At 44.7% G+C, this 18,370-nt stretch overlaps 1 protein-coding gene across 1 annotated transcript in view; it reads right to left on the minus strand.

The window, feature by feature from the left end:
* Positions 1-18,150, minus strand: part of LOC128841045 (pancreatic lipase-related protein 2-like) — a 30,169-nt gene extending 12,019 nt beyond the window's left edge. The window contains exons 1-5 of the mRNA XM_054035719.1: positions 18,084-18,150; positions 12,346-12,394; positions 10,138-10,292; positions 7,954-8,079; positions 1,044-1,178 (exon numbers count right to left, since the gene is read on the minus strand). Coding sequence (XP_053891694.1) covers positions 1,044-1,178; positions 7,954-8,079; positions 10,138-10,292; positions 12,346-12,394 — 465 coding nt within the window. The 5' untranslated portion in view covers positions 18,084-18,150. The remainder of the gene's footprint in view (positions 1-1,043; positions 1,179-7,953; positions 8,080-10,137; positions 10,293-12,345; positions 12,395-18,083) is intronic.
* Between the last annotated feature and the right edge of the window lie 220 nt (positions 18,151-18,370).

Genomic DNA, 18,370 nt, shown 5'->3' on the forward strand with positions numbered 1-18,370 from the left:
CCTTCTGGCTGCTTCCGGGGCGCAGCGCGGTGCCAGAACAGGTAGGGACTAGCCTGCCTTAGCACTCATCACTGCCGACCGGACCTTTAACAGCCTTGTTGGCGGTGCTGACAGGAGCCACCACGATCCCATTTCGACCGCGTGTTCCGGTCGAAAACCGGACACCTGGTCATCCTAGATGGAGCCTTAAGTACCTTGGCCAAAACTTTCAGACATAGATGTCTAATGTGTGGCATCTAAATCCACATGTATTTTGCTAAACAAATGCCCTGATTCTCAGAGGTACTGAGCATCCACAACTCTATTCAAAGTCCGTGTGAGCTACAGGTGTCAACACTTTTGTAAATCAGCCACTTTGATTTACGTGCCTAAGTTTGAAACTCTTTCCTCTTGTGTCAGACAGAGACTGGGGACTGGCAGCAGAGGCAGGAGAAGACGGTTGTTAAGAGGGAAACCCCGGGATAATTCTGAGGCTCTGTTGTGCCAGGAAGTAACAAAGTCAGAATTAGAAGACTTAAGTGTGTTTATATCCTGTAGCCAGACATCAGAAACAGAAGTCCAGCAGTATTAAGTGAACCTCTGGACCGCTCCCAGCCTCTGTTTGCTTTGGAAATGAATTGCTAAATTGAGAATGTAACTCTATCTCAAACATAAGTATGTATTCCTAACAACTATTTACTAATCACCTTTAAGAGTCATGTTGGTGCCTCCCTTGCAGTGAATATAAAAATACAGTTGAGAAAGCAAAGAAATATTGCCACCTACTGGTCTTTTAAGTTAATTAGTCACTTCTATCATATTACTGTACTGTCCTTAGAACATATCTTAGTACCATTTGTGGCTGTGTGAGGTATCCCCATTTTGCCGGTTCTCAACTAGCTGCTGTGGTCTACACTTCCCAAAACATTAACTTTTTGAATCATACTTTTGTGACCACAAGAAAATAAGATCAGAGCACAAAGACACCCGTTACATAAAGCCATTATGCTCATGTGAATCTTAGCTTTAAAAAGTAACTTAAAATTCATAATACATTTTTTTACCATAAGAGTATTTATGAAATAAGCAATCTCAGCCCCAACAACACGGATGTTGTTCACTGCACTGATGTATATGCCTTTTGCACCGTCTGCCCAGTCCACGGCAATGCAGTTCACATCTTCCACTTCCACTAGCAGCTAGTGTGTAAACAGAAAACAAAGAATTTATGAAAGCATACAGTAAAATACTGATTCAACTTAAACCTAAATGAACCGTTAAGTAAATTGAGCAGTTGGGTTGCTTGTTGTTTACAAAGGACAGCATTTTACTACAGCACTTACACACATTAATATGGATCTTCTCATGAAGCACAATATGATGAAAACTTTGACATTCATACAAACAGATGTCTGAACTTTAAAAAAGCACAATCAAAATATTGTTTTCAATTTTTGTCACCATAAACACTTATTTCAGATCAGAACTATAAACTGATTTATTGCAGTATACAATTTCTGACTGTTTCATTTTGTCTCTTCTGTAAACAGTTTAATGAAACCATTAATTTTTAAAGCTCTCTCTTCAATTCTGAAAAAGGCAACCAAGAGTGAGGGGCTCAGAACTGAGTGGGAGGTTTCTACAACAGCACGTAAAGCTAAAAGCCTGGGGACTTCCACACTGGAAGCTTACAAAAGTCAGGGATATTGCTCTCTAATTTCCCATCATAACTCACCATTTACTATAATAAGTGTGCAAACATGAAGGTGTGCACTGTGCTTATATAGTCTGTCCTCTTCACAAGGCAGTATGTCTGTGCAGACCCATGACTCATACCTTAGAGGATTCCTTCCCTGCTTCCTATTTTGCTCCATGGGACCAGTAATTAGATGCTGGTGGATTACTACCAACAGTTCAGCTGCTCTGCTTAGAGGAGCCAAGGCTCCACTTCCTGCTCAGGGGTGGACGGGGGATAGCAGCACATAGAGTGCCAGTTTACCACTTTACACAAGAGGAGCGTCCATGTACCAGCAATGCAGATACAGGTGAGCAACCATTTTCATGTTCTCTCCACAGGTACTAATGCGGAAAGTGGACTAGATGATACATCTGAGGGAAGGCAGCAGAAGGAGACTCCACCGATTGGAAGGCATGAGATGCACTGTCCTAGGGATGGGGGTTCCATGACCACCGCTCCCAAGAGAAGGCGGTGAGTGGTGGTGGTCGGGGACTCCCTCCTTAGGGGGACTGAGTCATCTATCTGCCACCCTGATCGGGAAAACCGAGAGGTCTGCTGCTTGCCACGAGCTAGGATTCACGATGTGACAGAGAGACTGCCGAGACTCATCAAGCCCTCGGATCACTACCCCTTCCTGCTTCTCCATGTGGGCACCAATGATACTGCCAAGAATGACCTTGAGAGGATCACTGCAGACTACGTGGCTCTGGGAAGAAGGATAAAGGAGTCTGAGGTGCAAGTGGTGTTCTTATCCCTCCTCCCTGTGCAGGGAAAAGGCCTGGGTAGAGACCGTCGAATCATGGAAGTTAATGAATAGCTACGCAGGTGGTGTCGGAGAGAAGGCTTTGGATTCTTTGACCATGGGATGGTGTTCCAAGGAGGAGGAGTGCTAGACAGAAATGGGCTCCACCTAATGAAGAAAGGGAGGAGCATCTTCACAAACAGGCTGGCTAACCCAGTGAGGATGGATTTAAACTAGGTTCACCGGGGGAAGGAGACCAAAGCCCTGAGGAAAGTGGGGAAATGGGATACCAGGTGGAAGCACGAGCAGGAGAGCGCAAGGGGGGAGGATTCTTGTCTCATAATGAGAAAGCAGGACGACCAGCGAGTTATCTTAAGTGCCTATACACAAATGCAAGAAGCCCTGGGAAACAAGCAGGGAGAATTGGAAGTCCTGGCACAGTCAAGGAACTATGATGTGATTGGAATAACAGAGACTTGGTGGGATAACTCACATGACTGCAGTACTGTCATGGATGGATATAAACTGTTCAGGAAGGACAGGCAGGGCAGAAAAGGTGGGGGAGTTGCATTGTATGTAAGAGAGGAGTATGACTGCTCAGAGCTCCAGTATGAAACTGCAGAAAAGCCTGAAAGTCTCTGGATTAAGTTTAGAACTGTGAGCAACAAGGGTGATGTCGTGGTGGGAGTCGCTATAGACCACCAGACCAGGGGGATCAGGTGGACGAGGCTTTCTTCTGGCAACTAACAGAAGTTACTAGATCACAGGCCCTGGCTCTCATGGGAGACTTCAAACACCTGATATCTGCTGGGAGAGCAATACAGCGGTGCACAGAGAATCCAGGAAGTTTTTGGAAAGTGTAGGGGACAATTTCCTGGTGCAAGTGCTGGAGGAACCAACTAGGGGCAGAGCTCTTCTGGACCTGCTGCTCACAAACTGGGAAGAATTAGTAGGGGAAGCAAAAGTGGATGGGAACCTGGGAGGCAGTGACCATGAGATGGTCGAGTTCAGGATCCTGACACAAGGAAGAAAGGAGAGCAGCAGAATTCGGACCCTGGACTTCAGAAAAGCAGACTTTGACTCCCTCAGGGAACTGATGGGCAGGATCCCCTGGGAGAATAACATGAGGGAGAAAGGAGTCCAGGAAACCTGGCTGTATTTTAAAGAATCCTTATTGAGGTTGCAGGAACAAACCATCCCAATGTGTAGAAAGAATAGTAAATATGGCAGGCAACCAGCTTGGCTTAACAGTGAAATCCTTGCTGATCTTAAATATAAAAAAGAAGCTTACAAGAAGTGGAAGATTGGACAAATGACCAGGAAGGAATATAAAAATATTGCTCAGGCATGCAGGAGTGAAATCAGGAACGCCAAATTACACTGGGAGTTGCATCTAGCAAGAGATGTTAAGAGTAACAAGAAGGGTTTCTTCAGGTATGTTAGCAACAAGAAGAAAGTCAAGGAAAGTGTGGGCCCCTTACTGAATGAGGGAGGCAACCTAGTGACAGAGGATGTGGAAAAAGCTAATGTACTCAATGCTTTTTTTGCCTCTGTCTTCACAAACAAGGACAGCTCCCAGACTACTGCACTGGGCAGCACTGTATGGGGAGGACGTGACCAGCCCTCTGTGGAGAAAGAAGTGGTTCAGGACTATTTAGAAAAGCTGGACGATCACAAGTCCATGGGGCCGGATGCGTTGCATGCAAGGGTGCTAAAGGAGTTGGCAGATGTGATTGCAGAGCCATTGGCCATTATCTTTGAAAACTCAGGGCGATCGGGGGAGGTCCCAGATGACTGGAAAAAGGCTAATGTAGTGCCCATCTTTAAAAAAGGGAAGAAGGAGGATCCGGGGAACTACAGGCAAGTCAGCCTCACCTCAGTCCCTGGAAAAATCATGGAGCAGGTCCTCAAGGAATCAATTCTGAAGCACTTAGAGGAGAAGAAAGTGATTAGGAACAGTCAGCGTGGATTCACCAAGGGCAAGTCATGCCTGAGTAACCTAATTGCCTTCTATGACGAGATAACTGGTTCTGTGGATGAGGGGAAAGCAGTGGACGTGTTATTCCTTGACTTTAGCAAAGCTTTTAATACGGTCTACCACAGTATTCTTGCCGCCAAGTTAAAGAAGTATGGGCTGGATGAATGGATTATAAGGTGCATAGAAAGCTGGCTAGATCGTCGGGCTCAACGGGTAGTGATCCATGGCTCCATGTCTAGTTGACAGCCAGTATCAAGTGGAGTGCCCCAAGGGTTGGTACTGGGGCCGGTTTTATTCAATATTTTCATTAATGATCTGGAGGATGGTGTGGACTGCACCCTCAGCAAGTTTGCAGATGACACTAAACTGGGAGGAATGGTAGATATGCTGGCGGGTAGGGATAGGATACAGAGGGACCTAGACAAATTAGAGGATTGGGCCAAAAGAAATCTGATGAGGTTCAACAAGGACAAGTGCAGAGTCCTGCACTTAGGACGGAAGAATCCCATGCACTGCTACAGACTAGGGACCGAATGGCTAGGAGGCAGTTCTGCAGAAAAGGACGTAGGGATTACAGTGGATGAGAAGCTGGATATGACTCAACGGTGTGCCCTTGTTGCCAAGAAGGCTAACGGCATTTTGGGCTGTATAAGTAGGGGCATTGCCGGCAGATCGAGGGACATGATCATTCCCCTCTATTCGACATTGGTGAGGCCTCATCTGGAGTACTGTGTCCGGTTTTGGGCCCCACACTACAAGAAGGATGTGGAAAAATTGGAAAGATTCCAGCGGAGGGCAACAAAAATGATGGGGGCTGGAACACATGACTTATGAGGAGAGGCTGAGGGAACTGGGATTGTTTAGTCTGCAGAAGAGAAGAGTGAGGGGGGATTTGATAGCTGCTTTCAACTACCTGAAAGGGGGTTCCAAAAAGGATGGATCTAGACTGTTCTCAGTGGTAGCAGATGACAGAACAAGGAGTAATGGTCTCAAGTTGCAGTGTGGGAGATTTAGGTAGCATATTAGGAAAAGCTTTTCACTAGGAGGGTGGTGAAGCACTGGAATGGGTTACCTAGGGAGGTGGTGGAATCGCCTTCCTTAGAGGTTTTTAAGGTCAGGCTTGACAAAGCCCTGGCTGGGATGATTTAGTTGGAGATTGGTCCTTCTTTGAGCAGGGCGTTGGACTAGATGACCTCCTGAGATACCTTCCAAGCCTGATATTCTATGATTCTATGCCTAGACCCAAGGTTTGGAGGAGATTCAGGGGTTTGTGGGGTTCTTACCCCTCTCATTCCTCTCAGCAGGTACATGGACCACATTGTAGCCTGGCCTTTTTTGTATTCAATGGATGAAGGTAAATTTGAGTCATATCCTGTATAACATGAGACAGCGAGAGACACTGTACGGTGAGCTCTTATTTTTTCCATTTTAAGGTTAGTATTTTGCATCAAGAGACAGTATAAAACAGCCTCCACTGAGAGGGCATTGACATATTTAGGTTCCGTTCTCTGCTGTGTATTGACTTTTCAAGATATTTTTGGTTGTGGGTTGTTTATTTTTCCTAAACGTCTAAGATGATTCCAGTAATTGCGAGTAGATTGGTTGGAACATATTTTCCTCTAGAAAATTTCAAATTTTCACTGAAAAACTGACCATTTTAATTCAGAAAAGTTTTATTTTCTGAAAACTCAAAATATCCCTTAGAGAACTGATATTTTTCACAAAAAGTCATTTTGTCAAAAGTCCAATTTTCCATTGAAAAACAGTTTTGATGGTGAATTTTCTACCTGCCTTAACTGAGAGTTCTGGGTGTGAATTGTGTGCTAAATCAGGCCAGCATATTGGAATTACTGTAGATTCTAGCCTTCACATGCTTTATGCTTTCAGAAGGATCTACTGAACAGCTAACTAACCTTTGGATAAAGATTTTTTTAACTTTTAAATTTAAGTTTTCACTTTTGCAAACAAGCATTGTTGAGTACAAGAAATGTGTGTGTCTGTACACACACACTCTCTCTCTTTCTCTTTAGTTTTAAAATTCGTCCTCTCTTCTGAATAGGGAGTAGTAAGTAACAAGACCATCTGTTAGCTTCAGCACAGTCAACCAAACCGCAAGGAGCAAAAGAGTTATTAAGGCAATGTCTACATTAGCACTTGTCGGTAAAACTTTTGTCGGTCAGGGGTGTGAAAAAAATACACCCCGACTGACATACATTTCAACCACAAAAGCGCTGGTGCCGACTGTGCCATGTCGGCTGGAAAGAGCTCTCTCCTGTCAGCACAGAGCGGCTACGCAGGAGACCTTACAGTGGTGCAGCTGCAGCAGTACAGCTGTGCCACTGTAAGGTCTGTAGTGTAGACATTGCCTAAGTTTCAATATCTGAATGCTTGGAACAGTGTAGGCTTGGCATGAGGCCAAAATAAAATTAAACACTGTCTCCATTAGAATAAAAATCCAACTTCTCAGGCGAATTTGCTAAGATCCCAATACTACAAAGACTTCCACATGTGCTTCATTTTACTCTCTCTGAGTGGGCCCATTACTCACAGTGTGTAAAGTTAAGCAGGCGTGCAAGCCTTCATAACATCAGGGCCTAAGGTATTATCTACTTCCTGGTTACACAATGGTTAGGTTGATCCTGAGTATAAACGGATTTCCCCTGGAGCCTCGTGCCACAGGCTCTCTCTGCTTTTGCAGATCGGTGTTTGTTGAGGCCCAGACTTTTCTCGTTTTATTTTGCTGAGTAGGAGTCCTACTTTGGGAAGAAGAGTTTCTTTTTCTCTCTATATACGTGCACATGTCATTTCTTTCCATTCATTTGTCCAAAGTAGAATTTACTCCATTAGACTGATGGACATAAGGAGCCAAAATAATTCTGTGTGACTGGGGCTACATTTTCAGGGCTGGCTTGTGTCAGTGGTGATGGCAGAGGGAGAGTCTCCTCCAGCTGAGAGGTGACATAGCTGAGTTGATAACGCACTGGCCTGAAACTCAGATGACTAGGGTTCTATTCCAGGCTCTGCCACCAGTTTGCTGGGTGACCATTGGTAAGTCACTTTGCATCTATGTGCCTCATTTTTCCCATCTGTTAAATGGGAATAATGACACTGGCTGCCTTTGTAAAGCGCTTTGACATCTATGGATAAAAGGAACTATATAAGATCTAGGTATTACTATTGTTACCTCCCTCAATCACCCAGGGAGGAGTGGATGCCACAAGAAGTATAGGTTTTTCTTCCAACGCTGGACTATTACAAAACATTATGCACAATCTTAAATCCAGCATTCTCATTTCCTGTGAAAGCCATATGGAATGTACAGTCCAATTCACTCCCACACCCGCATTCATTAAAAGGGCGAGGTGATTATTAAAGTTGTTACATTTTGGTTAGCACCCCTTGCCCATTAGTAACATCAAGTGGTTGTCAAAATGCAAGCTTAATACTAGTGTTTAAGAAACAGAGATTGAATGTGGCTGCAGTTAAAGTTGGAAATTGTAGGATATTCTCTCATACCAAGCACATCTCTACCACCCAGCCACGTTTTCCGGTGCTCATGAATCCATGAACAATGAAGCGTGTTTTCCTATGTGAGCAGAAATATGAGTCTTTGATAGTTGAGGAATGTATTGCAGAGATCACCTGTTTTGAGCAAAAACAACAGTAATAATCATCATCCTCTATTTTGTCATCCTCCAACTCTTCTTAGCTAGGAAATAAAAACAAAATATGGTCCAGATCGTCCCTTATATAGGATGCTATCTTCACTCCTGGAAACCCCTGGGTCTCATTGGCTCCCCACAGCTCCCTATCTCTCTAACCCCAGTTGCAGCATAGCTCCTGCACTGTCCCTGCTGCTCCAAACTACTCCTCTCTGTGTACCGAGAGCTCTTTATACATAGAGCCAACCAGTATAAGTTAATCACAATGAACAGTACCTCACTGAGTATCCCCCAATGCCAGTCCTCCCAGCTCCTGCTTGCCCCCTTACTGACCTAACTCCTGACTCCCCAATACTGCAGTGCAACTGAAGAGTGGCTTTGGGAAGTCACAGGGGATGGAATCATTGAGGTCACTTCCCTGTCCAAATATGCAGTACAGCTCCGTGCTAGGGGCAGTAGTGGAGGCCCGCTGTACATTCATTTAGTATGGCCCTTTCTTCTGCTGCCAGGATGATCTCTAACCCTCAGTCTAACTTTTTAAACTAATGCTGGGTCTCCGCTCTGGGTGAGTGGAGAGAGTGGGACTCTGAAGCATTCCAGGGCGATGTCCCTACGAGCTTAGTTTGAATCATTTCTATTCAATGCAGGTTGAGCTGCTGGGCAATAATAAAAGGTACGTGCTACCTAATTTAATGTGTTGGATAGCAGTAATGTTTTGTGTAACCCACTGGTGAGTGTATGCTACATGTCCTCTCATAGCTCTGGCTTTAATAGCTCCTGTCTTTACTTTTTGAGGTGCCCAGTTGGATCCCTGTTGTGTTGGCCAAGATGGTGGCTGTCACATTTACACCGTCACAGCTTGTGGCATTTTTTTATGTTCATGCATAACACAAAAGGCAAAATGTTCAAAAGCTCCTAAGTCCCATTTTTAGAAGAGTCTTAGGCTCCTAAGTTTCACTGAAAGTCAATGGGAGTTAGGCTCCTAAGTGTCTAAGTCATTTTTCTACGTCACTTAATTTTTTTTTTTGAAAATGTGACCTCCTGGGCATGTCTCACTTCCACCCCCAAAGTGATCTAGTTCTGGCTCAGTGGGATGGCACTAGTACTGCCATGTCCATGGGGCAGCAGCAATAGTGCTGGCTTACTCACGCTGCTCCACTGCCTCCCCCCGTTCTGCAGGGATGAGATGTCCGTTCATTCTCCATGCCCGTTCAGTTTTTGGCTTTTGCTGAAATTGCCAACAAGGGCACTAGTTAGGGTGGTGGTTTGTATGATGAAGGCAGCTGTGTTCTGGGGAAATGGACTGAGACCACAGATTTAATTCACATAGGCCACCACAGAGAAATAATCTTCATTTGAAGCTGAACTTGGCTGCAGTGGCTACAGGTATTAAAACATGAAAGGCTCCTTTTCCCCTTGCAAGTTCCCCAAGCCATTCAGTTCCCCTCAATTCCACTTCTTCACTCATCTTCCCTTACTGGCTGCATATTTGAGTTTAAAATTATGTTGGCTTTAAAAGGCAGCATGGTCTGGAGGAATGAACACAGCATTGGGAGTGAGGAGCCTAATTCTGGCTCTGCTCTGGACTTTCTACATAGTTTTTGGCAAATCATGTCACCCCTGCCTCAGTTTCCCCATCAGTAAAATGATGATGCTAGCTCTCCTATCTGTCAGGGGTGATTGAACACCTAGAGCACTGCATAAATGCTACTGACTATTAAAACATGTCTCCCAGTTTTCCTCAGAGAATTAAATGTGTTACAAATAACAGTAGTGTGCAGCATTTCCAGTTGCTTGCACAGGAAAAGTGCCAGAAAAAGGTTTCATTTGTTTGGTTCATTTTTCAGTTTGTGCATGAAAATATTTCAGTTTTTACCCCAGTGACTTTAACCTCTGTTAGTTATTGCATCTAACAACAACCTGACTCTTTATTTCCTGACTCAGTTTCTCATGGTGAGTAACACGCTCTTCCTACGGAGCTAGTGAACATTGGCAGGTGTAATTAATTTTTAATATTAAAGTAGAGATAGGTTCTCACTTGAGAGTTATTTCTAGTTTCTTTAGTGTAAAGGGTGAAGCTGATGTTCATACTCTCTGGAGAGTCGGGTAAACCTGCCAGAAATCTCCCTGGTATTCCAGCCCATGGCGGTTTATCTGAGAAGCAGCCAAGTCGTCGGTAGCAAACTTTTTCGCCTGCAGCATACAAAGCAAATTATTAGTATTTTGGAATCCATTACAGTTAGATGGTGCATTGGAAGCGGCAACAACTTTAAAAGAAGCAGACACTGGGCTTTGGTTTTATGATTAATTTTGAAGTCCAAATTCTTTCTGTCTGTATTAGCTAATGCAGATAATAGAGAATAGATGTTAGTGGCTCATCAAACATAATGAAAGACCAGGATACTCTTGTGGCAACTTTTTTCATTAGGGTTGTAGAATCCTCATACAAAAGTAAAAAAAAAAAGAAACCAAACAGATTTAAAAAAAATGTGTGCTGGTGTCACTACTGCCAGCTCCTGACTCAAAAGCAGCAAGTGTATATGTCACAGTTCCCAGGTTAACTGCATCTCTCACCCTCCCTGGTCTTCGTGAGGTCACCCCACTTAGGTCTGAGGCTCTAGCCATCACCTTTATTGGATTGGGATCCTGTGATCTACTCCCTCTGGACCAGGAAAGTAGCCTGCAGACTCCTGCAGTTCTGTGTGATCACCTCAGCAGAACTGCCTTCCCATCAGCACCTGTTCTCTCAGGTGCAATGCCAGGGTGAGCAGCCAGCTCTCATGGAGCACATTACTGTTTCTTCAGAGCAAAAGCATTTAAGAGAAAACATAAAAACAATAAACAGCTTCTACGCATGCCTCGCTTACCAGCTGTCACCCATCTTCCACATAGAGACCCTGATAGGACTAAAGTACTTGGGGCCCTTTCACAGCACCTGTCTCTCCTGGTCGCAGTCTCATGTCAGTTCTTGGACTGACTGTGAGTGACCTTCCCCTCTGATCAGGGCTGTCACTTGATACAGTTTCAAGTCCTTTGTATTAGGCTTCTTGAACCAGGTCGAACTAGCCTATGTTATTTCTCCAGGGCAAAACTTCAAAAGTCTGGTTACTTGCATTTTTTCAGCATTGGGAATTGCATTAATTACTCCCTACTGAGTTTAGCTCCTGCAGGATGCACCTTTTAGCTCACCTGTTGAGTCACCCCAGCTAGCCATCCCATGAAGATACATGCAACATTTATAAAGTTGATACAATATCAAGCAATTATAATCTTTGAATATTCCCTGTTTCTAAAGTATGGCATCTCTCTCAGTATATGTCTAGGAGTCAGGGCCGGTGGAAGGATGTTTTGCGCCCTAGGCGAAACTTCCACCTTGTGCCCCCCGCCACGGCAGCACCCCAGCCCCCACCCTGAGGCACCCCCCCCCCCGCACTAGCTCACCCCTGCCCCACCTCCTTCCCGAGCATGCCGTGGCAGCTTCAGTTCTCCCGCCTCCCAGGCTTGCGGCGCCAATCAGCTTAGGCGCCGCAAGCCTGGGAGGCGGGAGAACTGAAGCAGCAACGGCGTGCTCAGGGAGGAGGCGGGGCATGGGTGAGCTGGGGCAGGGAGTTCCCCTGCGTGCCGCCCCCCCTCCCCCCCCGCTGCAGGCGGCCCTACCTGCACTCCACTGCCCCAGCTCCCTCCGCCTAAATGCCGGCAGCGGCGAAGATCTGGCCGCCGCGGTCGCTGCCGAAGAAAATGGCACCCCCCAAATCCTAGTGCCCTAGGTGACCGCCTAGGTTGCCTAAATGGTTGCACTGGCCCTGCTCGGAGTAGTGGAGATTCCCTCCTCTCCCCCCCATAAGAGTTCTGAAGGAATTTATCACAAAATCCTGAGCACTTATTTCCTTTGACTTTTCTGTTCATCTCAAACACTGTTCATCCCATTGAACACTCCTCCTACTGCGCTGCTCCTGGGAAACCGTGCTCACGTGTAAAAGAAGTATGTCCATAGGACTTTGCAGAATCAGGTCTAAAGGTGAACACAGGGTCTGTGCATTGCTTGAGCTCTTATAATAGAACGTAAGTGGTGCACAGGCCTTTTGCTAGTTCTCGGCACCAAGTGAACTGCATCATAAATCACATAGAATAAACTGAGTGCAGAGGAAAACGAATTTCCATTGTACTTACATTCATTTTTTATTTCATTTGAACATGACTAAATTCAACATGTTTGGTGCAGTTATTTATAAATATTGTATCTCACCTGCTGTTGGGTCCAGCAGATAAAGTGCAGCAAGCCAAATTCCAATCATCTAAAATAAATTAAATATACATGTGAAGTCCAGGTAACGCATTTTATTTGGATACTAATTGATTTAGATTTATTCATCTTGTAAAAAGTGTACAACAGTATTTTCCCAGCGACCAATATAGCACTCAATCTAGCATCAACTTTCTATGCATTCATTACTTATGTCCTGCAAAGTAAAGGTAGCATGTTCTTAAATGTGCGCTTTAATCTACTCCTGTTTCAAAGCAGGGTAGATCAAAATGCACTACAGAACATTTAGGGCATGGCTAGGGTGACCAGGTAGCAAATGTGAAAAATCGGGACTGGGGGTGGGGGGGTAATAGGTGCCTATATAAGAAAAAGACCCCAAAATCGGCATTGTCCCTATAAAATTGGGACGTCTGGTCACCTTAGGCATGGCAGCAAAAGCCACATGGACACTTAGAGCATGGCAAGCTAGTGCAGGGTAGATTTAACCCCCAGCTTGCTGCAACCTAAGTGCTCATGTAGCCAAGCATTAGTGTAAAGTGCTGTTTTCTTGATGTCTCCTCATCAGCAGATGCCCCTTTTTAGTTCACTGGTTATTTTCTCTGCTTTCTGCAATGTAATTTTTTTCTAGGTTAAAAATTCCAACTTATGTCTTACACTTAGCCTGATCGTGCATTCTAGGCATGCCCCAAACCTCCCATTACCTTCCCTGGAAAATTTTGTGTGCGCGAGGAATGCAGGCTCTAGCTTGTTGAGGGAATAAATTCTGCCTCAGGTAGATCTTGGAAATTTTCTGACACAACAGCGTTCGAGCTCTGCCCCTCCTTGTGATTCTGCTTTCATCTCTATTCCCACTCCCAAGGCACTATACAAGCCCTACTCCCTTTATCTCCTCTGATAGTGTGCCACAAACTTAGCACCCTCCCAGTTGCATTCTTCTAACAATCCTCCAGTTTGCCTTTCAAATCTCTCTTCAAATCCTCTTCCCCTCTCCCCTGCATACGAGGCGTTTGGAAGCCCCAGGCTCAGCTCCTGACTCCATGCCAGGGAGCCTGGAAGCCCTGAGAACTCAGGTTTGAGCCAGGCCTCTAGGGGCTTCCAGGGTCCCAAGTCAGCTGGCTCCCAGGCTGCCCAACTTCCGCAGCCTGATGAGCCAGTTGCCCCAAGAGTCAGGAAGCCTAGGGAGCAGCAGGGGTCCCTGACCTGGGCAGTCGAGATACCCAGGCTGCCCCAGAGCTGCAGACCCTGGAAACTCTGTCAGCTGCTGAGTGAAAATGACACAAACTGAGAAGATTCATCTGCTGCCAATCACTGGATAGCAGCATTGAAATCAGCAGCTGCTGAGTCCAGGGAGCATTTTTCATTCTTAAAACAACTTGTTTTGGCCAATTCTAATTTGAAGGATTCTGATTATTCCATCATCTCCGAGGAGCTGGGTAAAGTCTGGAGGGGAACAAAGGACAGTGACATGCAAAACTTATTAGAGGGTCACACACTTTGTTTCTTCTGTAGGCTGAACGCAGTGCTCACACCAGGGACTCCTAGTGTTATTTACCCCATCACATCACTCAAGAAGCAGGGGTCACCCAATAGGCAGCAGGTTTAAAACAAACCTTGGGGAGTACTTCTTCACACAACACACAGTCAAACTGTGGAAGTTGTTGCCAGGGGATGTTGTGAAGTCCAAAAGTATAACTGGGTTCAAAAAAGAATTAGGTAAGTTCATGGAGGACAGGTCCATCAATGGCTATTAACCAAGATAGTCAGGGATGCAACTTCATGCTCTGGGTGTTCCAAAACCTCTGACTGCCAGGTGCTGAGACTGGATGACAGTAAGGGATCACTCAATAATTGCCTTGTTCTTGTCATTGGCCACTGTCAGAAGAGAAGATCCTGGACTAGATAGCCCATTGGTTTGACCCAGTGTGGCCATTTTTATGTTCTTTGCAGTCTTCCATTCCCCTACAAGCTCCCCATGTGGCCTCCCAACCGCCTCTGTTTCAAGAACTCTCTGCAGCCCCCACCGCTTTCTTCATGCCAGATTTACCTCAATATGCTTTAGGATTAATACACAGGACCAAATCCTCAGTTGGTGTATATCTGCTAAGCAACATGGCCTTTGGAGCTACAACAATTTATACCAGCTGAGGGTATGCCTAAGGATATGATATAAACAATTGCAAGCTTCTTTCTTTGGCCTTCTACTTCAGTCCCACCCCCCCTCCAGTCCACATGGAATAGCTACTGGAGAACAGCAATGCCGGTGAATTTCCCTGTGTAGGCTGCCCTAAAAGTAGCAGTAAAAATCACAAATCCTCTCCTGCCAGTTCTGTCACATCACACCCCTCTCAAATGCATATGCAGTCTGACCCGGTCCCATATGTATTTTAATCTCCGTACTTCATCAGAACCTTGCTCAATTCTGCCCATTTATAATTCTGCTATCATCTCTTCCTTTATTCACACTCATGAGGCACTGCACAAGCCAAATCCCTTTATCTCCTCTTACACTGTGTCTCAAACTTAAAACATCCTCCCAGTTGCAATCTTCTAAGCATTCTCCCTTTTGTCTTTAAACCTCTTTTTATATCCTCTCTGCACTTCACCCCCACGGTTTTGCCTACCATTTACTTAATAAGTGAAGTGCAACAGGGGTATCCACTCTTGCACTGCAGTTATTATTTAAATGCCATGCAAAATGGAGAGGAAGGAAGGTCTTAGGGGTAGTGCACCTCTCTTTCTCATTTGTATAATGGGTTTAATAGTGTTGTCAGGATAAATGCATAAAAGATTGTGAGGTGCTCGGATACTGCAGTAATGGGGGCCATATAAGTACCTAAGAGACACAGAACTACCTCTTTCCCTTGCTATATTGTTGTTCCACCCTTTGGCTGCTGTCCTGGAATGGTTTATGCCAGCAGCTGTTGTGCTGTTTTCTGCTCTTTCTGCACAGATCATATTATAAATTCTCCAAAGCAGAAAAGACGTCTCTTTAAAGTGCTCATTCACCAGATCAATACAATATGTCTAAGTGTTCACCTGTTGTCTTTTATACTTCAGTTTAGGGCCAAGGATCAGATTCATTAGAAGGAAAGAGGTAAATAAAAACATGCCCAGAGGATTACAGTTAATGTCTTTGCAAACTCAAAACAAAATCCTTGATAACGGAAATACCCAGCAGTACAAAGTTCTCTGCATACCACATGTCCCCTCTTACCTGTGTGAACATCCAGTTTGCCTCTAGAAAATGACTACTTGGAAACACACCTGCCCACTCCTTAAAAGGAATCCGAGAGTAGCCTCTTCTGTAGGCACATCCACCCTCTGTAGCTCAGGTTGGAGATGGCACAGAAGGATCCCAGTTAGCTGCCCAGGCTCTTCCAGACACTGAAAACTGGTGCATAGAGAATTGCATGGTTTGCTGGTGACGTGAAGAGTGAAGTAATCTGTACAGGAAGAGGAGGACTTCATCCCATCTCCAAATGCTGCTTACTCCTCCCATGTGTTTGTACAGTACTTAGCATGGTGATCCCTAATTGCTATTAGGATAACTGCAATGTAAAATATAACAGAGAAGGGAGCATCTTGACCTTGGCCAATCTCCTCTTCCTGTCTACGCACTAGGAGTTGTATGGGGAAATGCTCCAGGAGGCGACTGACTTTAAATAAAGGCTCAGAATGACACAGATTTAAAATTAGGCAAACCAGCCCTCCAGTGGAGCAGAGTGCTTTGGAACTTCTTTCAGACTCTCCTCCTCCAAATCAGCTGACAGAGCAAAAGCAATAATTAGGTCAGGGAAGAGCGTTCATACACATCACTTTGTCTGGCGTAGGTAAGAAGGGAGGCTTTCAAATATCTGCCGATCTCCTAAATTATGTCGGAGTCTCTGGATTGAAACAGTGACCCAGAATAGTTGCTAGGGGATGTTTTTCTGAGGTGTTTGATGTGGGTGATGAGGGTACAAAGTGTACAGGCATTTGCTCACTGTTGAAGACCACGTACCAGGGGTTGGGATTTCAAGATATTAATATTCTAGCCCGATGAAGAACCAAATACAATTAATATGATGGTAACGTAGGACAGAGGAAAAGGAGATATTAATCCACAGACACTTGCTTGGGCATGGCTCACAGTCGAATGGACTCAGATAATGTAGTGATGAAAAAAACCCATTTGATTATCCAGTTTTTCATTTTGCCAATGTAAGATTGTTCCATTCAGCATTTTGTCTAGTCTAGTTTAATGTCCTAAGTAAGGAGGATTCCACCACTTCCTTGCACTGGGATTCATGGATTTTTAAGGCCGAAAAGGTCCATTATGATAATCTATTGTTGACATCTGCATAGCTCAGGCCATAGAAGAGTTTGGGAGATGTTTGTGCTACCTATGGATTCTTCCACTAGTTTATAGTCATTGACTAAGATTTCTTGCCTCTTCTTTCATTCTAGGGGCTCTTTTTCTCCTTTCTTCTTGGTCAGTAGTTAGGTTACTGTCAATGTCTGTCCTATTCTCAGTCTGCTTGTCAACTAGCCATCCTCAAATGCAGGATATCTTTTGCTGGCAACCAGCCTGAATGTCTCCATAGATGATTGTGTAATAGAATTTTTTCTAGTTGCCACATTCTTCCATTACGTATCTCCATAACAATCCCATCCATTCTTTAGCTGTGTGATGTCTCTGACAGTACTTTACTTCGTGCTTTATCTAATTTTGCTTCCTCAGTGACTTCAAATATTACTCATCGCTAGAGCTGAATGTGAAATAGTTCTCCCATCCAGCAACATTTTTTGAGATTTCAAATATGTTCCTGTTTTGTACTAGGATGAAACTAAGACCTTCTGACATTTTTCACAAAGAGAGAGACAGACACAGACCCACCCCAGAATAGCTAGTAGCATGATGCTCCAAATCAGACAATACCAGGACTTAAACAGGGCTCTCCCAGATCCCAGGCCTCACATCTTGCTCCAATGACTAGGCTGGTGGCAGTGGATCTTTCTCAGTATCTCCTGTTGGAGCTATTCCACTTTGTATAAACAATTAGTTATTGGCTAGAGTACAAGCAAGACTGAATATAGCACAGTGGTTTAGTCACTGATGTGGGAAACCAGGGTTCAGGTCCTTGCCCTAGAGCAGGGATTTGAACCTATGTCTCCCATGTGCCAGGTGATGTGTTAACCAGGAGTCAGATGGTCAGAGGCACACACTTTAATCCTAGACCTGAGAAACCTTTCTGATGAAAGTATTGTTGACTGTGACCCTTTCCCATGTAAAGCTTTGGTTTTGACAAATTGGTTATTTTCTGATGAAAACCTGTTTTATCAAAAAATTCCCAACCAGTTCTACTTGTGCCCCTATATATTTGACTCTGGAAAGGATACAGATTACACTTCCTGAAGATATATCTTTTCTGGTCTTCTTTCAAATTGAGACAACACCCTCCCCTCCCCCCGAATCCCAGTTACGTTACATTCTCTCTCCAAAGGAGTCTCATCACTTGTTGGGATATGTCAGTGTTTAGACACGGCAATCTCTTCCTTTCAGAGCTTCCATGGGTAGCCCTCAGAACTCGTTTGTTTGCTTCTCACATGTTGGCTGAGTCACTCTACTGTCCCTGTCTCAGATACACCCCTTAGTTAGCAGTAATGGATTTCACTGGCCCCTGTTTCACATGGAAACAATCAAACCCAGCACACTACCCTTCTTATTTTTAGTCACTTACCACTCTAAATCCAGCATGTGCGGTTGCTTTGTAATCTCTGTTCAGATCACTCCTTCTGGAACACTGGTTTCTGCTCTCTTTCCTCAGACGTCTCATCTCCTTGGGTGTGGACCCACCCATAAAGTGCCTAATTATGTATTTAGTGCGGGGGAGTGTTACCTTTGTGATGATCATATAATGAGAGTATCCTTGTTCCACCCTTTCCTGTCTTGTCTTTTCTTACCATCTCCTGGTTATCTAGCTTACACCTATTAACATTTTACCACTGACCTAATTAAAAGCAGGGT

Source organism: Malaclemys terrapin, chromosome 7 (genome assembly GCF_027887155.1).
Source record: "Malaclemys terrapin pileata isolate rMalTer1 chromosome 7, rMalTer1.hap1, whole genome shotgun sequence".
Classification (NCBI taxonomy): domain Eukaryota; kingdom Metazoa; phylum Chordata; order Testudines; family Emydidae; genus Malaclemys; species Malaclemys terrapin.